The sequence below is a fragment of the Cavia porcellus genome, unplaced genomic scaffold, assembly GCF_034190915.1.
Source record: "Cavia porcellus strain 051 isolate PalLab524CR breed Dunkin Hartley unplaced genomic scaffold, mCavPor4.1 scaffold_24, whole genome shotgun sequence".
Classification (NCBI taxonomy): Eukaryota; Metazoa; Chordata; class Mammalia; order Rodentia; family Caviidae; genus Cavia; species Cavia porcellus.
In genome coordinates, this window is record NW_026947507.1 from 50,548,989 (window position 1) to 50,572,260 (window position 23,272).

The window sequence follows — 23,272 nt, forward strand, 5'->3', positions numbered from 1 at the left end:
CCATTGGGTCTGTCAGCACTCAGGCACCTGGAGGCCAGCCTGTTGGGTGCCTGGGGCCTTTGTGTCTGTGACTGCTTTGCCGCACATGGTCCTCGGTGTGCCTCATCTCCAGTGTCGTCTCTGGTCCATGCCTCTCCTCTGTCCACTCATCTCCTCCTGTCTGTGGGGATCCCTGTCACTCCTGCTGCCCTCCCTGCTGTCCATGGCTGCTTTCTAGCTAAATCTCATAAGTCCATTCATACACATGATCACCGGATTTGTGTGTGCACCAACAGCAGGCTCCGCAAAGACTTCTTTTGGCATAAAATAAGCCAAAAGCATCAAATAAGACAGGTAGGTTCTATACTTCTTGTTTGTTTGTTTGTTTGTTTGTTTGTTGGAGATGGTCTCATGATGACTTTAAACTTACTGTGTAGGCCAGGTGGGCCTCAAATTCACAGTGACCCCCTCCAGTCTCCCCAGTGGTGAGATTACCAGCGGTGCCAGCACACCTGGCCAGATTCAGCACCTTAAAAGAGAAATATCTTTCAGCACCATTTGAGCTGTACTGTATCACTGTGGCCTTGCTGTGGATGTGATCCTCAAAGTCCCTTGGACGGGGACCAAGATAATCTCTGGTCCCTGGTGCAGTTGTCTAGAGAAGGTTACAGTTAGCCTAAACTATTTTACAACTTGAACAAATATTTATATTTGCAGATACCACAAGTAGAATATGTTTTATAAGCTTTATCAAGTACTCTTTCACTTCCGAGAGTTATTCTAGCTCACTACCAGCTGCTTTTCTGAAGTCTTGAAATAACTAATTCTCATTCATTCTCTGCCCCCTTTCCCTCCCTTTCCCTCTCCCTCTCCTCCCCCCTCTTATTAAGGATAAACCTCACTTTGCCACTCTACCATTGAGCTGCATTTCCAGCCCTTTTTATTTTTATTTATGTTCAAGGCAGGATCTTGCTAAGTTATCCACACAGCATTTGAACTTGTGATCCTTCTGCCTCAGTTTCCTTCATTGTGGGGATGGCACGTATGCACACCACACCTGGAGGCTCTCTTGCTCTCTCTCCTTCTTAAAATAAGCCTGGGCGATAGTTCTCTATTACTGCCATCTCACTCGGACTCCCTTTCACCGAGCTGTGTTGTATGCCTGGCATCCGCAGTGTGCCTTGGCTTTGGAAGGATGAAGCATTGGTATCAGTATTGTCTGTCTCTGGTTATATAACACTCAAATCCTGCCAGCGTCTCCTGGATAAACTGACTCAAGAAAAATAGGTACTAATAGGAGTCGGAAAAATACCAGACAGCATTATCACATAGGCAGAGTGTTCCAGCACCCACTTTGGATGCTTTTCTCTCTTTTGGGGTATCAGTCTCCAAGAACACACAGTGCCCGCCTGCTGCTGCCTGCCGTTGGCATGGAAGCCTTCGGGCTGGGCTGGGCTCTCTGTTCTTGCCCCAGACCTTCATTCTATCTGGGCTGAGACTGTGAAGTTTCTTTCTCACTGCTCTCCTGAGAGCCCCTGGGTTTTAATTTTCATTCCCAGGCACTCATAGCCAAAGGCAAGCGTGGCTCAAAGGGGCAGGCTTGAAGCGAATCATCACCTCCGTGATTAGTAGTGAATCAAAGCATTTTTCTCTTGTGTTTTGTTACAAATTTCATGTAATCTAGCAGATAATCTGAAAAAATAAATTTTCAATCTTCAAACATAAATTTTAAAATGAAGCGAGTTCATTACCTAATTCAGCTTAATTAATTCACTTCTTTGCATTCGTGTCAAAGCAAATTCATATCACACAAAATTAACTGTTTTTAAGTGGACGAACTCAAATTGCTGTCTATCAACTACTTTGGTCTGGTTCCAAAACTGCCACCCTGGAAGAAAACCACATCGCTTCTGACTCACTCTTCCCCAGTCTCTGCCGACCACCAGGCTGTGCTCTGTCTCTGTGGCTTCTCTTCTGAATGTCCCCTATAAACGGAGTCACACACTGTGTTGCCATGTGCCTGGCTTCTTCACCTAGCATGATCTTTTCAAAGTTCACCTGCGCTGTTGCTGTAGTCTCAACTCCATTTCTGTCTTGGCTGGTCAGTACTGTTTCGTGTGTGTGTGTGTGTGTGTGTGTGTGTGTGAGTTGTTGAGGTCCTCCTTCCCTGGCGGACAGCTGGTTCTTTCTGTTGGTCTATTATGAATGCAGCTGCTGTGAACATGTACAAGGATGGCTCGAGCACCATTTCTTGCTCCCTTGGGGTATACACATTAGGACCTCTGGATGTGAGGATTCTGTGTCTAACGTTTTGAGAAACCGCCAGACCATGTCCTGCTGTGGCTTAACCATTTCACATTCACCAGCAACTCACAAAAGTTCCATTTCCTCCACATCTTCACCAACACTTGATATCTCTGTTATTTATAGTTAAATAATCATGCTTACAAGCCTACTCTGAGCATAAAGATATATCAAACAAGAAGGTCTAGGAACTCAAGGAACCAAAGAACCATGCTGTTGGTTTTTACTGAATAAATAATTAACTTCTAGTTAAAAAAGAAAATTATTTCAGCCAATGTGATTTCCCTGCACTTTCTCATTCCAAATTTGATGTGGCTGACACAAGTATTACAATGTGGAGTTGCCATGCTACCTGCAAACAAGTATCTGGGGGTGCTTGTTTAATAACATAAGTTGTTTGAATCCACCAAATTAAGTCATCAGAACCCTGGGGCCTGAAAAGAGTTGCACCCCAAGATTTTACACTGGAAATATTCTCCGTGGTTGTGAATTGAAGTTGAGAACCACTGGCATGATTACACCCAAAACATCTCATGGTCAAATTTGGTGCTGGATTTCACACCGTCATCACTGAAAGGATCCAGGCTTAAGGTGAAGGTGTAGACGCAGGGCTTGCCCATCTTCAATCGTAAAATTTCATATAATTGAAAGTTGTAGTTCTAATTTCTGAGACTTTTTAAGATATGCCAAAGCTTTGAGAATATGAGTCTTATACTTGATTGAAAATGAGCAGAATGTCATTCTAGAACCGAAGACTAGGACCAAGTATTTGTTCACATGTCCATCACTATAGGACTCTTTTCCCATAAATGCTGCTTAATGCATACCCATGTTTTAAAATTAGTAGGTGTGGGAATCTGTATTACTTTCTTCAGCATCTTGTTGGGAAACTGGTCATCTTAGTGTTTCTATCACTTTTGGAATCAAGATTCATTAAAAGTTTAATGAAAACTCAATCCTCTACTCAGCACTCTCCCTCCCCCAGCTAAATAGTAAATAGCCCTGTGCTCTCATCACCGAATATACTTTGGGGTTCTGTAGGGAAGAGGTTGAAATACATAAGGTGTTTAAGATTTTTTCTCCTTTCCCACATCAATAATTTATTTCTGTAAGTTAAAGTTTCCCCAGTTATTTTTACTGTACAGTAGATACTACAGCAATACCCAGCACACCAAAAAACAAAACAAACAGAAACCAGACTCTCCGTAGTTTCAGTCTAACTGAAGAAAAGCAGAAAATATTTAAAGTGGGTATGAAACCCAAGCCTGTCTGTGGCCAGAGAGCAAGAGATCCAGTCCTGAGAGCTATCGGGCGGCAGCTGAGATGCAGGAGGGCATAGTGACAAACCTGAAAAGTGACAGTGTCACAGTGACAGAAACCAGAGGGGTTCAGTTTCAAGCTAACAATGTGTTGCTGTCCAGTAACAGTAAGACCAGAAGTGCGCTCCCTCCGTGGCTTTGAGCACACTCACTTTGCCGCCTTCAGCCTTTGCACGCAAGCTGAGTATTTTGGCTCCCTGAGGAAGGCGGGGCACTGTTAGCTCTGCAAGCATCCTGTCCCCGTGCTCTGATGTTTCTCTCACCTGTCCCTTCCCACCTGCAGCTGGAGGACGAAATCACAACACTGCGACAAGTGCTGTCGGTGAAGGAGCGGCACCTGGCAGAGATCAGACAGAAGCTGGGCATGAGCCTGATGGACGAGTTGAAGCAGAACTTCAGCAGGAGCTGGCACGATGTGCAGACCACAGCCGCGTGAGTAGCCAGGCCAGGTCCAGCGGGAGGGTCGCCTGCTCCTTGCTCCTGGCTACGGTTTGCACTTGCTTTCTTTCAAGCCTGATTTGGTGCTTGCAGTTAGAAAAAAAAAATACTTTGAAACAAAACAAAAAGCTATGAGTAATCACAGCTGATGCTGTGGTATAAAGGATATTCACATCAGGGGATGGTGGCCACATTCTAACACTCTGGGAAGCTGAGGCAGGAGGAGCACAGGATTCAAGCCCAGCTTACTTAGCAACTTAGGAAAACCCTATTTCAAAATAAAAAGTTAAAAAGAGCTCGAGATATAGCTCAGAGAGAAGTCTCTGTGTTTGGTTTGCAATAGTGGTAAAAAAAATAAATAAAAGAACTTCAAAAAGTAAAATTTGTTGGCTAAAATTTAGTTCCATTCAGCCAACTGTCATGGGATATATAGTTTAAATATTTTTCTCTCCATCATATGTTTTAAGATATTTGTTAAATACACATTTCCCTTCACTTTCATCATAAAAATTCTAAGTGGGCATCTTGTCTTAGGCCTAGTATGAGGAACCTCGGTGTCTTAGTTACTCTTCTTGTGGCTGAGAAAAAATACTTGACACCCAGAGGTGAAGGGATCAAGGGTTATTCAGGTCACTGTCGTCGAGTTGGCTGCAAGGCAGAGAGGATGGCTGAGGGGTGGCACGGAGGAGACGCAGTCTATGGCAGGGCAGGCAGAAGCAGCCGGCAAGGAAGCCCACCTGGTTCCTGTCCCTTCGCACTCTGTCCAGGCCACAAGCACATTGATTGGTGGCCCCCTACCCAGGGCTGGGCTTCATCCACGTTCACACACGCTGATCAGCTACCCTCGGGACTCCCCACCACGCCCCATGAGGCTTTGAGGGGGACATCCAGGTGCAGCTGTGACACTCCTTTCCTTTACACTCATGCTTTTATTGGACTGCCTTTTAAATTATTGAAAATGAAATGCTGAACTATGCTGGCTCTTTTCTAATGATTTCAAATATTTTACTTGTCAAGTGGTCTTGTAGCAAAGTGAAGAAGGCTCTCATGTGGGCAAACTTACCTTTCTTCTTCTTGTATGAGTTACAAGCTTTATCTCTAGTCTTACCTGGAGCCTCAGACACTACTCTCACAAAATGTTTGTCTCTGGGTCATATGTTTTCTTCCCTGGAATCACTCAGTAGGAGGGGAAGCTGCTGGGTTCCAAATACCCGGACGGGATCCAGTTTTCTTGTGGTCCAAGGGAGATCCGGTAGGAGACAGAGGTACCCAGGATAAATAGCATGTATTTTAGTTTTGCTAGGGTTGTTTTTGCCTGCTGGTTCCTAAGAACTAAGGAATAAGATATTCCGGGCCTTTGCGAAGATGCCCTGCTGAGGACCTGAACCTCCAGGACTCTGAGATCTCCCTGGTATGGTTTCCATGGTTTCCAGGCAAAAGGAGATTGTTTCTGTGCCCTATAGCATAGCCAGCTGTCCCCTGTGCTGTTCTTCGGGTGCCTCCAGGATTCATCCAGATGAGATGCGAGCATGGAGCCTGCAGCGGAGGCTCTCAGCCTGATGGTGACCATCAACCCACACATCAGTAGAACACTTGCCTAACCTGCCTCAGGCCCTGGGCTCAGTCCCCAGAACAGACCCCCCCAAAACAAAAGCCACGCTTCAATGTGCGCTGACTTAAAATAGCTATCGCTGCACTGTGTGAGCAACACCTGAAAGCTCAGCTCCAGTTAGCTCTAAATAGATAAGCGCGGCCCCAGTTGTTCTGGTTCCCATCTTTGCGCTTCGTGGCCAGCACTAATCAGTAACCCCAGCAGCATATGGCAGGGACAACTCCTCCTCCCTGCCTGTGGCTGTCTCTACATTTCATTCCAGTCTGGGGACTTCCTCTCACTGGGATCTGAACCCCTCTCTGGGATGTAAAAATGGGAAGGCTCTTTTCCTGTGTCTTCTCTGAGCTGCGCAGGATAAGCTTTGGCTGGGGCTTGAGGAGGGGGAGAGGAATGGAAAGGCAGGGAGTGTCTGGGCAGGGCTGAAGGGAACAGGCGGCCTAGCGGGAATCCTGCTCATCTTGGGACATGGAATTTAGATATGAAAGTTCAGGGGCTGGGGATATAGCTCAGCGGCACAAGCACCTGCCTGGCAAGCGTGAGGTTGTGAGTTCGATCCCCTGTACCCAAATGAATAGATATGCAAGTTCAGGGAAAACCTCCAGCCTGTTGATACTGGGCAGCATGGACAGTTCCTGTGTTGACAAATGGGTTTTGCAGGCAGGTGACCTCCTGAGCATGAAGATTTCAGTTGAATGAATAGAGATCTGCTCCCTGAGGTTGAAGAGCTCAGTCCAGACAAGGAGACAGTTTGTTTTGTTTTTATCACCAGCTAAGTGATAACCGTGAAAAGGGATGGGAGGAAAATACAGGGGGTGGTGGGAATGTAAAACAGAAGATAGAGCTGTTCCTGAGGGGACAGGGGAGCCCCTGGGGTGCTCAGGGCCAGGTGAAGGCCCCAGGCAGGAGGGAAGCTGCTGCTGTCCACAGAGGCCCTGTGCATCTGGTGGCGGCTGCTCTGCACCGAGCACCTGACAGCCACCTTGGGCCCAAGCTGCTGTTCACTGTGCAATGCCAGTGGGTATCATGTGGGCCTGGTCCAGGCCCTGGGGTAGCAGCAAGCAGCAAGATGGGCTCGGGTCCTCTCTGGCTCACTGTTGGAAGGGCAGAGAGCAAGCAGCAAGTGATAAGAAGACCTCAGGAGGGACAGGAAGTGAGCCACTTGAGAGCTGCTGCAGGACGCAGTGCCAGGCTGAGGCTGGAGCAACTAGAAAGACCCAGTCAGTGTGAAGGTACTGGATTCAATCCTCTTTCCTGGTGGGGGAGGGGAGGAGGAGGAGGAAGAGAAGGAAGAGGAGGAGAAGAGGAGGAGGAGGAGAGGAGGAAGGACCAGGCAGACAACCTTGCGACGGAGCATTCAAACCAACCTCCTGGGTGATTTATACCACGTCTTGCTCTATGAACCTGTGAGCTTCTCCCACAGCTGGTGTGGTCTCCAGGGGGCAGAGGGCTTTAGAAAGCAATCCCGACTATTCTACCTTTACAAGGAGCTGATGGACTTCACCCCACCCCAGGCGGAGGGAAGCCCCACAGGCAGGCGTGGAGAGGCTCCATGCTGGCAGCTGGAGTCCGACCAGGATCCACGCGCTCTGGGTGTGGGGTTTGTAGACTGGCAGACGGCGGTGGTGGAGCAGTGACTGTCACTTCTCTACGTGAAGAGTGGCTGTCCTGTAGCAGAGACTGAGGCCTGATCCCAAGGCCGCACACACATTCCTTCCTCCCTCTGCCTCCATTGCCTCCTACGAGGCAGGAAGCTGTTCTGTTTGTTCTCAACCCAAGCGTAAGTGTTTGTTTTGATAAAGTGTTCAGGGAAAACCTTGGAAGGAAATACTGCTAGGTGGGTTTTGCATCCTTGGTGAAAGGCTGCGTGTGGGTCCTTCCAGGGAATGCTCTTTCTGCAGTCTCACAACAGAAGGTAAGAAGAATTAAGATGTCATGTGCATGCATCAGCTGCCCCCAGTGAGTGTGATCACTGTGTATCACAAATATGCATTAATAAAAAACATGCTTTCTAATTTCGTGTTACCTTTAGTAAATCTAGTTCTGATTAACAAGCATCTCTTCATGGTATTAATATGCTTAGTACTTTTTTGTTTGTTTGTTTTGTTTTGTTTTGTTTGTTTTTGTGACAGGGTCTTGATGTAGTTCAGACCGAATTTGAATTCACTATGTAGCCCAAGCTGGTCTTGAACTCTTGGAAACCCTCCTGCCTGAGCCTCCTAACCGCTGGGGTTAGGCCATGATGCCTAGTTCCTTCTTTAAAAATGTCTCTCATCCAGTTCCATTTTGGGTGCCGGAAGGTATGCCCACCGGCTGTGTTTCACACCCACGCAAATGGCCTGGTGCTCTGTGCCCTGGGCCCCAAGCTGCCCACCATGCCCACACAGCAAACAAGGGTCCCGCTTCTTCCTCCAGCTGTTTGGGAAAAGGAGCGCAGGGAGAGGAAGGTTTTATGGGGATTGCGGTAAAAACATCAAACACACCTTCTCTTTCAGCTACAAGAAGACGCAGGAGACCCTGAGCCATGCAGGGCAGAAGGCCACGGCGGCATTCAGCAACGTGGGCACAGCCATCAGCAGGAAGCTCGGGGACATGCGGTGCGTGGCCTGCGGGGGGGGGGGGGGCAGCGGGGTGCCAGGAGGGCTCCCGTCTGAGGAGGGGGGTCCCTGGGCCCTGAGATTATCCTTTCGCGGGAGGACTAGACGGGGACAGCGCTGACCGAAAAATCCGCCTGCCTCCCGGGTCTCCCTGAAAACTGCAGCCCCTCCTGCGTCTTCTGAACCTCAAACTCAGTGATCGTCAGAGCTCAGCTGCTCCAGGCTGCGGTTTTTCCTGCACGGGCCCTGGGGTGGTTTCTGGCTATTGCTGAGGCCACGCAGATTCATTCTTTCGTTCAAAAACTGACACTTCCTTCATGTCAGCAAAAGTGAAGATTAGTTTTCTTTTGTCCCTATAGCAAAATATTAATATATTTGACTTCTTGTATTGACTCTACATCACCCAGCGCTGAGTGATAGCAAGACACTTTATTTATGTACTTATTTAACTTCCTTTATTTATTTGTGACAGGGTACCTAGGCAGCACAGGCTGGCTCTGAATTTGAAATAGTCCTCCTGCCTCAGCCTCCCTAGTGCTGGGGTGACAAGAGTGAATCCCCAGGCCAGATGATAGTAACACATTTAAACAGGTACCGGTGACATTACTGTTTTCCATATTTCACTCTCACATAAAGGAGGGTGAACGTAAAGGTAGATTTCGAACCTGAGAACCAAATGTCCTCACTGTGCTTAAAACAAGTGCATAACACTGGCCAATTTTAATTTTTCTCTTATATGCAGGGAAGTTAATCCTACACAGTTATTAACCATTGTGTTTTTGTTTGTCAAATATATATATTAAAAATAAAAATAAGGGAATACAGGTCCCTTTATTTTGAATTTAGCTTCAAGAAAGCTTTATCGATCAATTTCATTTGTCTCTAGAAATCAAACTCATTATAAAAACAAAACAACTTTTCAAGTAAGTTTTTAATTTCTTCTTTTTTGGAAATTCTGTGTGTAGCCAAGTGCAGTGCCATACAGCGGTAATCTTAGCTACTCAGGGGACTGAGGCAGGAGGGTTGCAGGCTTGAGAGCAGCCTGGGTAATGTAGTGAGGTCTTGTCTCAAAGTAAAGAATGAAATGAGCTGGGATGTAACCGGGTGGAAAAGCCCTTAGGGAGCAGGCAGGAGGTTTGGGTTCTTAAGCTATTGTTACCTGAAGGCAAATATTTATATTTTGCATTTGAATTATTTTTTGGCCTCACAGATGGCTGGGTTTTGCCCAGCATTCTTGAACCCTCTTAACAGCCAGGCATGGATGAGGACAGTGGCGAGAGCCTGCACGCATGGTCTTGTTTCTCTGATACCATGCTATCAAAAGCCCTTGAAATCCCCCCCCCCCAGTCAGCATGGAGGAACTGATTTTATTGCAAATAAAATTGATCTGCAAATTGATTGAAGATTCCGTGGTAGGAAAACACTGATCTAAACAAACACTCCCCCAGAACAGGAAAGGCCCGATCACAGCCCCTGTTACACTAGTGGAAATATGGTCTGCCATGACCCAAACAGCAGTGCTCTGCACACTGGGCAGGACCTCCCTTGGCCGTGGGCCGCCCCTGTGTAGTGCTCAGGGCCTTGCCTCGGCTCCAGGCTGTCCACAGTGTGTTCCTGGGTGGCCCCTCCCTCTGGGAGACCTGGGAGCCCTGGGTGAGGTCTGGGAATCTGCCTTGGTCGCAGCACCCTGAGCTGCCTTACTGGGTCAGGAGGAGGACAATGGGACCAGCCCATCCGTAGCTGGCAGAAGCATAACAGAGCCAGGCTGGGGCACACAGCACTGCCTATGAGGATTCACCCACCCTCACATGGGTTGCGGTTTAGAAGTCACCTAGCGATCCTGGCATGTATGCCAGCTCCATGCTGTGCTGCGCAGGGGATTTGCATTCTGCAGGTAGAGCACCAAAGGATATCCTGGATCCTGTCTCTCACAGGCAGAGGGCTCTCTGGATGCTCTGGAGAGGCTGAGGGTGGTGGGTGGAGTGAGCTACTCCTGTCTCTGAGCCTTTGGAAGGAGACAGCCAGGGTGGTGTGGTCACCTCTCTGCATACCCTGTGCTAACTTTGCCCTTGCTTTTCCCTCCGTGCTGCTGGGCTGCAGGTCTCACTCCATCGGGTAAGCAGCCTGCACCCCCCACCCGGGAGCTGGGGGCTGGGAGGGCCAGGCCTTCCCAGAGCCAGTGTGAGGTGGCAGATAGTGGTGGCAAGGCGCTGGACAAGCTTATGAAGCACACATTCATTCCTCTCACTGCTAAACCACTGTCACCAACTTTACTCGCTGGTCCTCAGTCTTGAAGGAGGGAAATTGAAATCCTTAAAACTGAGAGTAGGGTATTTTTTACAAATCTTTCAGGAAGTGAAGCTGAGAAAGAGAAAATTATATCTCCCCATTTTGAGTTTCTCTGACTTCTGTTTTTTTTTCTTGATGCGCAATTTTTTAAAATTATTTATTGTTTTGTTTTTAAAGCAATAAAAGAAAATGGGGCCTAGAAGTTGCAGTGATTTAGGCACCAGCAAAATTATGCATTCATCTTTTTCTCTTTGTTTGGAGACAGTTAAGCCATCACACTTCTGGCGTGCTGTATCTGCCTAAATTCTGCACAATACGTAATGTTTCACCTTCATCGTTCCCTACCTTCTGAAGTGCAAGGGAAGAAAGGTTAAAAAGTTTGCAACACTTATTTCTGGCTTCTGCATTAAGCAATTTTGAGCTGGAATTTTATATAAACTTTGTTTCCTAAAGTATTGTTTGTATTTAAAGAGGTGTGCAGATTAGTAATGCTGGATTTCTTTTAATGATGGCTTTTAAGTGCAGTTTCTAAGACAGTATTTTGCCGATAGTTTCTACGTGGAGTATCTAAAGTGAGGGCCACCAGTATGCCCTGAATTTCTTTGTCCTTTTTTTTCTGCGTTCTAGTGAAGTGTGCCTGTACTCATAGCCTCAGTGAGAACTCCAGAAAAGGTGACACACTGGATGCAAGAACCTTTATGCCCTTGGGAAAAGAGATAGCAGAGACCATGTTGACGCGTGGGGCGGGGACCAAACACCAACCCAGGACAAAGGATCCCTTCCTGCTTCTGCCCCCTTCTCAGTGTGATTTCTGCCTGGGATTCAATAGAAAATAACACAGTCAGCGGGAAGACCCGTCAGCAGCCTTAGGATTAAGAGAATGAGTCTCTTAAGAATCTCAGCATGTTTATGTGTGTATCAAGTGTTCTGGATGGTGCAACCAAGATCAGCGGGCAGTCCCTCCTTCTGTGGCAGACGGTGCAAGCAGTGTTAGGAAGCCGAGAATAGGCTGGATCTGCAGGGTCTCCTGAGCTGACCAGCAGGGGCACCAGGCATTTGAGGCCGCCTGGAGTGCAAGTAAAATACGGCCCCTGGCCTCTATCTCCTCTTCCTTAAGGCCTTGAAAGCTGACTGTGGCTCTTCACATCCAAAGAAAACTAACGCCATCTTGGTTGGGTGGGCAGGGATACTTCTGATATTTGAAATTGCTGTTTTGAAACCGTGAAGACAAAGTTTTTCATGTACTTATATTGTGCTCTGTTCTTTTTTTTTTTTTTCCTTTTTTCTGCCTTGTGCCCTGAAGCTACTCCATCCGCCATTCCATAAGTATGCCTGCTATGAGGTAATGTCTGCGAACTGTTCCCTAGCTCCCACTGCAGAATGTGTGTGACGGGTCCCTTGGCTGATGCTGCCCCGGCTTCACGTTCTGCCTCTCCCTTCTGTCCGCTGGTCCTGCGGGGAAAGGCTGGAAGATCTGTGGAAAGACGATGTGCTGGGTTTGGGGTTTTTACCGGACATACTGACTTAAAACAGTCTTTCCTGTGTGAGCCAAGTGACTTACCCTGTCTCAGGGTCCAGTCCCTTAGCTGCATCATGTGAGGAATAAGGGTTCCTCACACAGGTGCAGAATCAGAGTAGGCTGTTTGAAGTAGCAGAGGGCCCAGAGCATCCCCTGGACACTTGCAAGGGTGTAGATCTGTTTATTATTTCAGCAGAGCCAAAGACAAGCCCAGGAGAGCACTTAAACAGTAGCTACAGAACTAGAGGGTTGTTGTCCTAGACAGAATAAGATGTCACTAGATTTTTGAGGTAAATAGGACTGTCAGATGTCTGTAAATGATCTAATTAAACTACTGGCCAGATGAAAATGTGACAAAGCCATTCCCAGATTCCAGGTCACTTGACCCAGTGACACAATCAGATCCATTCAGAGTAACAGAAATGGAGTCCAGGCGAAGGGACGTTAGACTGGGAATCAGGAGAGGGAAGTTGTGGCCCAGCTCTGCCAAGGGTCACTGTGGTAGGCTGGTGAAAGCCAGTGTATTGGCATCAGTAAGACTGGGAATCAGGAGAGGGAAGTTGTGGCCCAGCTCTGCCAAGGGTCACTGTGGTAGCCTGGTGAAAGCCAGTGTATTGGCATCAGTTTCAGCACATTTAAGGTTAGAAGCCAGGGCCAGATTTGTTGCCCTTTACAAGGTGCCCCAGGGCCTGTGGCTGCCAGGGCAGCAGCTGTGGGCTGCGGCTCGGGCTCTGGGACCTCCCTCCACATTAGCCAGAGTGATGCCTCTCGTGCTTGCTTCTCAGGTGCCTTTAGGCTTTGAATTCATCACAGTAAGAGCTCCGATACTATTTGAAATTACTGTTTGTGACTGCTGTGACCAGATTCTTTCCAGAGCTGTTTATAATGCTCCAAGTTCGTGGTTGCAATGGTCTGATTACATCTGGTGAAGCAGGTTCTCCCTGTCCCCAGCAGGCATCGGCGCGTGACTGAATTAGAGGCTTGCCTATCCCATGATGTGCAGGGAGGTCCCTTCTGCCCTGAAGTTGTTTGGTTTTTTTGGTGACTTGAAATCTGAACAGCAGTACTGTCCTTGGTTTTCCGTATTGAGTGGTAAATAAGGACTGCAGATTCAAGACTGTTCAGTTCATCTTCAGAAGAGCTGCTCCTCCTGGCGTAGTAACGTCCAAAGAGCGACCTGGGACACTGAGCCCCTGTACTTAGCAAAGTCTAGGTCTGACGATCCAAGAAAAGCATGGAAAGAGCTCATGTGATTTTGCTCTGTGAGCCAGGAATCCCTGTAAATCATGACCCTGTGTCAAGTGCAATCCCATGAACGTGTGGAAATTAACTTTGAAAGCAAAATTAACTTCACTAATCCAAGTGCACCTGGGAAACCGTAGGCTTAACTGTCTGCCCACGGAGATAGCTGATGGGTGTCATGGAACCTGCACTAGCAGGGAAATGCTCCAGCCTGTGCTTTCATGCGGCTCCCGTGTAATTGCACTGACGTTTCATCACAAAACAGAGGACACTGAAGGGTCACTCGCAGGACAGTGACCACTACTGAATCCCGTACCGGGTTTGTTGTCATGTCCGGCCCTCTGATGTCACAGTGTTAATTTATGCAGTCTGAATCTACATGCATTTCTGCTTCAGAGTCCAGGGGGCAACTCCCAATAAAGCCTAGTTCACCCCAAAAACATATTCTCTATGTTAGTTCCCTCTTGATAACATGAAAGCCCTGGTTCATCTTATACTTTACAAAGAAACCCACATTTTATAACTATTCTCCCTTCTAAAGTGCCTCTGGCCCATTCCTCATTTTATTATTATTTTATTTCATTTGGGGGGGTACTTAATGGCCAATGAGATGTAGTAACTTTTAGTTGAATTCTTTGGCCAAAAAATAATGGCATTTGTTGTCAAAAACGGACATGAATACAATATTTTAATAGCTCAGGTACTGTGTCCTTAGTTAGACTCGCTGGTGTCACCTTTAATGGCAATAACATCATTGAATTGTAATATCACACGGCCAAATCCAGTACACGAAATCAGAAAGCACCAATGTAAGCAAGAGGATGGTATATGTATCATTTAGTGCAATGAAAGAGTCACAAATAAAATGCCAGTACACTTGAAAGGTGCTAATAAAAGAATGAATAGGTATGTCTTTTGGGGGAAGAAAAATACCACATGCTATTAGCACAATTTAATCTTAGACATTCGACAGGTAATGGGTGTATTTCAACAAGAAATAATGAAAGCATTAACTTTTAGAAACATTGCTTTACAAAGCTTGTCAAAATGATTACTTTTTAAGGCATGGAAAAGAAAAGATGTAGGAACTTTTTCCCATCCTTGAGCTATTTCTATCTTGTCTCATATTTGGGAAAAAAAAGAAACTTTAAAATTTCAAGTAAGTCTAATGTGACATCCTTCAGAAAGATTTTTTCTACTGCTTACAACATCGTTATTTTTTAAGAAAAAAACTGTGAATCATAAAGATAATGTGATAGAATTTATTAGTCAATGACAAATTAAGCTATCACTCAGTTGACTCATTGGGAATGATTTGTGATGCACTAATGGAACTTTTAGAGTTGTATCATTGTCACATGCTGTATGATTTATTCCACAGGTAAATAGCCAGCCTATTTACTTAGAAGTGTTCCATATCTTGTAAAGTGGAATATATTTCAAAGCATGGCTAGTGTCTGCTGTAAGCTGAGCGGTCTCTGACAGTACTTACAAATAAGAGTAGAAAACCAAGCAGCATAGTTGCTAAGAGGCTAGGTCTGTGGAGCTGACCTATCTCTTTTTGTTATTTTAGGAATTCTCCTACTTTCAAATCATTTGAGGAGAGGGTTGAGACAACTGTCACGAGCATTAAGGTACAGAAAAAGAACTGTGTGTGACTGTGTTCTTGCACCAGGGCCACTCGTCATCGCAGCCACCAACAGGCCTGTCGCGTGAAGAGATGAACACACACAGAGCATAAAGTCAGAACGTTTTCTTCCCATAGAAAGCTGCAGATAAAATCAGAATGGAACCATGCTTAGAGTCATTTGCACCAAACCACTCGGGGCGAGTTGTGCCTTAAAGTGAATTCGATTTGTGTTCACTGCTTAACTCTTCATGCTTAGGCTGCGAGGCAGACACGTGAGAGAAGACTTGAGTGAGTGACACAGAGGTGAACTTGGGGGCTGAGTGAACTTTCATAACAGCCCAGCGCTCTTCCGCCTTGGGCTGGCGCCTGTGACACTCAGCCGTCCACTGCCCCTTGGCTACCCACACCTGTTTACTAAGTTCATCCTGGGCTGCTAACGGGACGGTTGCCAGGGACAGAAAATGAAGGCGAGTCCCCAGAAGTGCATTGTTTTATAGAAATGCATTGGATTCTTGGACATAAACAGCAAATATTCCCCTTCCATGATAGGTACTAAGAATCACTAGGTTTATTGCCTAAGCCTTAATAAATTTTTGCTTTTTTTAAAAAGCAAAAATAAAACCAGTCTACTCTTAAAAAGGGTATAGGCTTTGAAAACAGGGAAAGTCACAGAAACTATTAATATGATTTTTTGAAAGATGTCACTTAAACAGTGACTTCGTTACATCTTGGTATTATTAGTGATTTGTGTGCATCCCTGTCTGCATCCTACTCTTTCGGAGAAGGTTACCAATGCAGGGTCTGAACCCTGATGGAAAGCAGCTGCATGTGGATGCTGGCTGTCAGGTGGTCCCCACATGCTGATGCTGGCTGAAGCAGGTGAGGAGCCAAGTTCTCCCCTGCTGCAGGGCCCTGTAGTGTTCGGAGATGCCAGCCTGGAAGGCCTTTCTGTTAGGCAGCCTCTTGCCTTCCATCTATGCTTTTATGGGCTTGTATCAAAGGTTGAAGGCCCAAGAGTGAAGCCCTTCCTTGGCATTTCCAGGCCCCTCTTTGGTTTCCTTCACCACCAGCAGCTTATGCAGTCTCAACACCCTGGTTAGTGGGATCGTTACTCACAGAACGCACAGGCATGGTCAGCAGAGGGCACCAAGCCCCGGGCCAATGTGCAAAGTGGTGGAGGTATTTTTTGCTGGAATATCTAGTATCAAAACCCAAGGCACAAAACGTAGCAGTCACTTTCTCAATGCTTGGTTTTGGCCTTAGATACCCAAGCAGGATGGATCTGTTGCTTGGGAGATAAGTTCTGCCATGCCACGAGTTGTATTCTTAGGGTTTCTTTAGAAGAAGGAGCTACAAAGAGGCAAAGGAGGAATAAAGGGCAACCTATTCCAATACGCTTTCGGGACATTCTGCTAAGCTCGAGGTTTACAGGTGGGTTAAGGGTCTGACCTACACCCTCGGCTTCCCACTGTTTTCACCCCACGCAGCTGGGAGGAAGGCGTGGAGCCCGTACCGTCTCCACCAATCACAAAAGCAGCTCGGCCCACCGGATATTGTCCTGTGTCCAGACCTCCTGAAGGCACACTCAATGTGTGTGTGATTTCCCCTGGGCTTAACAAGACTCACATCCCACACAGCTTCCAGCTCACAGCCAATGCCTAATTTCTCTTTTTCTGCCCACCCAGGCAATGGAGAATGGCTGATAATCGTTTTATGTCAAACCTCCCACTTCCTCAGTGGTCACAAATTTCTCATGCCTCTTTTTCTCCTCTAAACGAGAGATCCAATTAACTCTTCTTTCTATCACTTATTTTCTGCAGTTTACTTTTGCTTGCTAAATCTTCTCAGCATCTCTGCCCCATTGCTCCCTCCCACAGATGAGTTAGTGCATACAGGTTTCCAGGATGCATTCCCATTCCCATGGCTCACTACAAGCTCGGTTTTTGAGACCTCTAACAGGGACTGAGGTCGTGCATATGTCCCCAGAGAAAACACATTCTACTGCGAAGCAAGCCCTCTCTGGGTTCACCTCTGCAGTCTGATGGGTCCCATGCGGAATTTGTACTAAGTTGGTTATCTGTCCTCGATGCCCAGTTCTACAATTAGTCTAATTTCCCATGGAAACAAACATCTTCCATTCATCATAATCATGTACAAGTTAGTCCAGCCCCCATTCTTTTAATGTGTTACTCGAGGACACCTCTTGTGTTCTGTCCCCAGTCAGCGAGCACACTTTGTATTTCATCCAGAACAAGTGAGCAGGTGCCCAGCTGGCACCTATGAACCAGCATCTGTGCTTCCTTCCATGTGAGCTGTGCGCAACTCCATCCCGGCAGCCATTGCGCTGCCGAGTCAGGCTGCCCACGCTCTCCCCGCACCACTTCCTGGTGGAAATATTACATGGCCCAAATCAAAACCTAAAAATAAGACAAGATATGTTATGCTTTTGTTCATTCTTGTGCTCTTGACAAGCTATTTTATAAGATATTAGAAAACACATCTCAGCAGTTCAAATGGAATTTTATTCTGCGAAAAATTATAATTTTAGAGACAAAGTGACTGTTGAACTATTGTGAAGGGGAGAGGCCAAGGAAGGCTTATTTTTCCCACTTCTGCTTAAGCAAAGTATTGTAGTCCTTGCCATAGTACTGCAGTATACAGTCAGTAAGACCTGTGTGGTTAGGAACCCCCTAATTTCCATCCTCCGTTTACCACACTGATTTCTTTCAAAGTACTTTACTCCTCTAGTCCAGTATTTTGATCTGGGTGATTAAGTAGAAGAAAGAGACTGAGCCCAGAAGAAAGCATCAGTCATTGTTCCCCACTGTTAAGAGATGTCACCGGAAATCAGGAGCAGAGGAGAGTGAGGAATTTAAAAGAGGCTGCAGTGAATCGGTCTTGTTCATCTCTTGGGAAAGGCACACCACACACTGTGTGAAGGCAGAGGGAGGCCCCCTTTCTCCGCGCCCTCCTGGTAGAGAGATCAGGGCTGCATGCAGACCCAGGCAAGGGCCAGGCTAGCTGGCCGCCCCCTTTGTCAGCTCTGTAGTGAAGGAGAGCTTTACATTTTCTCATAGCTGAACAAATCAGAATTCCACACTTCAGGCTGTGAAGCCAAGTGATGGCGAGATCCCGTTCCTGTGCTCATGTGTGGTCTTGGGGAAACATCATTCACTTATACCCTTCCTGCAGCTGCTCTCCACAGCTGGCTTCTGAGACCAAGATGGGTTCCCAGCCCTGAAATGTTTACTTTCTGGTCCTTTACGCAAGGAGTTTTCTGACCCAAGTAGCACAGAAAGGTTTAAGAGGCACAGAGAGATTTTGGTGCCAGTTAGAGAAGCGTGTGTTTTGGAAGGAATAAACTACTTTTAAGCCCTGGTTAAGTGTTTCAAAGGGCAGCCCAGGCAGCACAGATACCCCGAGTTCTGCATCCCCGATGGGGTGAGGATCGGGTCACTGGAGTGACAGTGTCACCGAGACCCCAAGGTGCCAGTTGGACTACTGCAAGAGTCTCTATTCTCTGTCGTCTTCTTCTGTTTCTCCACACTACGAACGAATAAAGGCCGATGTGAATAGTAAAAAGACTTGGATAAACATTTTTGACCATTACATACTTGTTTGAAAGACTTAATAAGAACTTTTTCTCAATACTTACACATATTTTTAAACTGTAAGTTGACTGCTTGGTGTTCAGTGAATCAATTGCAAGCACACAAAAGAGCCCCAGAAAGCAGCAGACCTAGCACGCTGGGGGCTGTTCCGATTCAAAAGCAGTTGCCACAAAAGATAGGAAATTAGCCCTGCTGGGGCCATGGTCCACTCTCAACAAGGAAAGAAGAAATCACTTGCATGGAGCCACTCGGTTCTCCTCTAGAGACATTTGCTGGGAATTCACACTGTCCAGCTAAATCCCAAGCAGTAAAGCTATGTTTCGGTCATGTAAGGATATTTATACATTTGTGACAAAGAGGGGGCCCCATCTGAAATTCAATTCCATCTTGATTAAATCAGTTCTCTAGATGAATGAGGTAGATTCTGTGAGCTGGCAATCTGATTATCATCTTGAAAGGATCACAGTCCTAGGTGTGGGAAAGATAAAAAGAACATTGCTAAATTGTGCAAAATAAGTTTAGAGTCCTATCACTGTGCAGGTATGAATGACATTCTAGCATTGTGAGGCAGGAAGCTAACCTCACGCTTATTTCTGAAGATAAATGGAATTTCTGAATTCTAAGTTCTCGGGCTCGTAACATTCTTGTAAAAAAAATACAGAAAAATTACAATAAGCAACTAACCGCATTTTTGCTTGCCTGTTTCAGACGAAAGTAGGTGGGACGAACCAAGGCGGCGGAGGCAACTTTGAGGAGGTGCTCAGCTCCACAGCCCAGGCCAGTGCGCAGAGCACCTCGGGAGGCCCTCGCCAGGCCGAGGACGAGGCGCTGCAGTGCTAGACCCTTACAGCTTGCCTGGCCACCTGTGCCCCTGCGTCTCCAGATACAAAGACCAAAATCCCAGTGGCAAAGTCCCAGGCTCAGTGTTCTTATTTAAACAGGCTCTCCAGGAGGCCTAACACAGTGATTCCACTCTATTTGTGTTGATGATGGACCACGTGACTATCACCCGTGCTGTTTATAGATCGTCATCTTTTCCAGGTCCCAAACAGAGCAGGCACCCAGTTGGTCATAACGCTGGTCTGTGTCACCCAGCGTGTATTTCCCTGACAGTCCGAGGTGATGCCTGCTTTAGATTTCCCTTGGCACCTTTCTGATGTGCGTGACCTGTAAGGGCCAGGGGGTCCTTGCAGATGAAGCTTGACACGCATCTCCAGAAGAGGACAGCAAACTGCAGATTCCCTCAAGCTGCTTGTGATCTCCTTCATATCAACAATGTATGTTTATTTAAGCAATTAAAATAATCATTTTAATGGTGATTGAAGTCCTGATTTCTTTAAGTCTTCAGGTCCATGCATGACCATAAAAGTTGAGATATGGCTCCAGAAATGCTGTCTTAAATTAGCTTCTAACTTGTGAACAAAACAAGGGAAATGAAAGTAATTATGAGACCAGCTACCTTAGGATGCTAAACTAATCTCCAATTTTAATAGTTTCTCCAATTTACAGAGTAGTAGTTAGTTAAGTAAGGGATATCTGAAGAGGGAAATCAGAATGAAGTTTTTCTTACAATTGACATTTCTCCACTGTGTGTGTGTGTGCGTGTGTGTTTGAACCCAAGGCCTCATGCATACCATCACAAGCACTCTGCCATGAGCTACATCCCCAGCCAGCTTTTAAGTTTTACCTGTAGGCAGGGTCTCACTAAGTTGCCCGGCTAGCCTCAAACTTGTGATGCTTCTTCCTCCCCCTGCCCACGGAGCTGGGACCGCAGGCATACACTGACCTGTGCAGTGACTTTCACTTTCCACGTTCTATGCTTCTCTTTTCTCCTAAATGAGAACCTATGTTACTGGGTGGCAGAGAAATAACCCAAGACACATTTGTAAAATGCACACTGAAAAAGCATACTAAGAAAATCACAATTTAAAAATCCATGTTGTGTGTGTATTGTTTTTCTCTATATGCTGCTTGGGTCAGAAAAATCTTTGTATGAAGGCCCAGTGACTAAATGTTTAGGGTTGGGAACCTCGTCATGTGTGTAAGTAAATGAGCAAGGCAGTGCTTCCCCAAGACTAGGCGTGGGCACACGAACAGGAATTTCACGTCATTTAACTTCAAGACTTCAAGTGTTCTGATTCTGATTTTTCTCAGCCTTTATAAAATGTAATGCTTAAGAGGCACAGAAAGATTTCTGCATCCAGTGGTGCAAAACAGAAATTACTCCTTTTAAATCCTGAGTGAATATTTCAAAGAGCAGCCCAGATCCAAGGACACCTGCTCAGTTTTGGTGATGGCCTGCTGGTCAGGGGCCTCACCATGGCAAGGAAGTGTGTGAAAGAGATTGCACCATGAGAAAGGAAGCCTGGTGGCCCAGGGCCAGCCTTACTGTCTCACAGCTTCTTCCAGGAGTTCACTCTGTGAGACCAGCACGGGTCCCTTCTTTGGGGAAAGCACCATGACCAGTTCCTCTCCTGCCCTGCACCAGGCCCACCTGGGAAGGACCCCAGCCCAACACTCCCTGACTGAGAACCAGGCTTGCAGTGCAGGAACCTGGGCGGATACCCATACACCATCTCCAAACCCCAACAGGAAGCCTCCCAAAGAAATGCCCCTTCTTACCTAAGAATACCAATCTGTGTGACGGAATGTGGGTGCGGCAAATTCTGATCTCTGTAGCATGCATCCAACATTTACCCCAGACTGTATGCAGCCACAGCAAGGCTGAGATAAACGGGCAGTTTTCAAATACAAGAGCCCTTGAAAATGATGTGTTGGCCAGTCCACCCACGAGCGGGAAACAGTAATCATGAATTCTTTCCCAGTTCCGTCCAAGACCAGTTCACTCTGCCTCTTAATGACAGGGTTTGCCACTTAGAAGACCAAGCCAGGGATCTAGCACGTACAAAATAATAAAACTTGAACCTATGTAGACATGGCTGGTGGATTCAACAGATAGCTTATTGCTCTGTTTCGTTTCTATTAAAATGGTATTATATATATATATAATACCATTATATATATATATATATATATATAGAGAGAGAGAGAGAGAGAGAGAGAGAGAGACTCCCTCCAGGTGTGAGCTAATTAGGACCTAGTTGGTAGACAAGTGATACTGAGACAATCATGAAGCTATTCCAGTAAAGTCTGACCCAAGTTAGGCTTCCAGCTCTGTGAGTTATGCTTGTGAAATCAGCAGCAAAGTATTCCAAATAAAACCCCACGGCCATCAAAAACTGTGGTTATAAATACTTCGTCTCTACCTGGGGTTATTCACGCATTTTTATACCTAGAGGGAAAAGCTCAGCCACATAGACGGATGGACCTGTTTTCCTACTAACTAGATCTCCAAAAACACTCACGTTGTGTTCGTTCAGTTTTCAGGGCAAGCAACTGCACATACACGTGTGTGCTGCTTCTGAAGAGATCACGCACCTTGCTTCCGGCAGATTGGGTATCCATGGATACCGCCACGTTTCCAGAGAAACACTGCCTAAAAATTTTCCCCGTGTCAGCCTCAAAGGCCTTGCTATGGAAGCTGTCATTTGAATTAAAGTGACAGGCCTTGCTGCTGCATGGCAAAGAACTGGGCATACTTGCACGGACGACCTTCCTCCCCACACTGTCCCTGGCTGCGGTCACTTAATCCCACCAAAGGAACACGAGGGGAAGAAACCAGATGCATAACCTCTCTCAACTCAGAACCTCTAGCAACACCCTTCCTGGAATGTATCTTTCACCAAGCAATAAATGTTCTTATAACCAATCTCAAGAGCTGCAGATCAGACAGGGAAGTGGAGGCAGGCTGCAGGGTTTGGGTTCAGAATGTTCCCGAGGCCTTGCACGCTCACACACAGTGTTCCTAGGTGATTGGGCATGGGTGCAGAGCTGGGCGTGCTACCAGGAGGGGGCTGTGGGGGGCACTCACGGCCGTGGCCTTCTGCTGCCACTTGGCTAGGGATGAGCGGCTTCTCTCTGTCCTGGACAGCACTGAATCATCTACAGCTGTGAGCCACAGTGAAGCTCTCTCCCTTCAAGTTGTGGCTGTCTCAGCAATGAAGAAAGTGACTAAAACAGAGGGAAAGTGACAGCTGAACCTGTACACCCCCACTTAGAGCCAATTTAAGTAACACAGGACTGCAGGCAAGGTTCCCAAGCCTGTAATCAGGATTTGAGATGCAACAATGTGACTTAAAATTCTGCTCAATACAATGACCATGGGATAAGGCACCATTTTGCCATTGGAGGAAAATGTTGAGTATTTTCCCGATCCTTAGCACTACATCAGCAGGAATCTATTTTTTTTTTCCGTAAGGAATTTTATTTTTTAATTTATTTTTAAAAATAGAAAGAGAAAAAAGGTAGAAATACAGAATTTCAAAAAATAACAGAAATCAACAATAGTTAATATATTACACATTGTTATCTACATGGAATGGAATATAACTCAGCTATAAAAAAGGATGCTCTTGAGGCTTCTCTAGATAAATGGAGGCAGCTTGAGACTATACTCGTAAGTGAAATAAATCAGACTCATATTTGTAAATGTTGTATTGTCTCTCTAGTGTAAAAAATAAAAACTGGAAGAATAGTAACATCTACAATGTACAACAGACATTGTACTAATGAAAGGGAAGTGCTCAAAAGGAAAGAACAACTTGTAGGTACACACAGATAACTATGTATGTTTACGTGTGCAAGACAGATAACCACACTAATTCTGTTAGTTCAA

At 46.2% G+C, this 23,272-nt stretch overlaps 1 protein-coding gene across 2 annotated transcripts in view; it reads left to right on the forward strand.

The window, feature by feature from the left end:
• Nucleotides 1-19,856, forward strand: part of Tpd52l1 (TPD52 like 1) — a 63,173-nt gene extending 43,317 nt beyond the window's left edge. The window contains exons 3-8 of one of the 2 annotated variants that reach the window (XM_005008138.4): nucleotides 3,886-4,034; nucleotides 8,145-8,246; nucleotides 10,347-10,361; nucleotides 11,839-11,877; nucleotides 14,870-14,930; nucleotides 19,246-19,856. In XM_005008138.4, coding sequence (XP_005008195.1) covers nucleotides 3,886-4,034; nucleotides 8,145-8,246; nucleotides 10,347-10,361; nucleotides 11,839-11,877; nucleotides 14,870-14,930; nucleotides 19,246-19,377 — 498 coding nt within the window. In that variant the 3' untranslated portion in view covers nucleotides 19,378-19,856. The remainder of the gene's footprint in view (nucleotides 1-3,885; nucleotides 4,035-8,144; nucleotides 8,247-10,346; nucleotides 10,362-11,838; nucleotides 11,878-14,869; nucleotides 14,931-19,245) is intronic. The other variant, XM_003479724.5, reaches the window with a different exon arrangement.
• The last annotated feature ends 3,416 nt before the right edge of the window (nucleotides 19,857-23,272 follow it).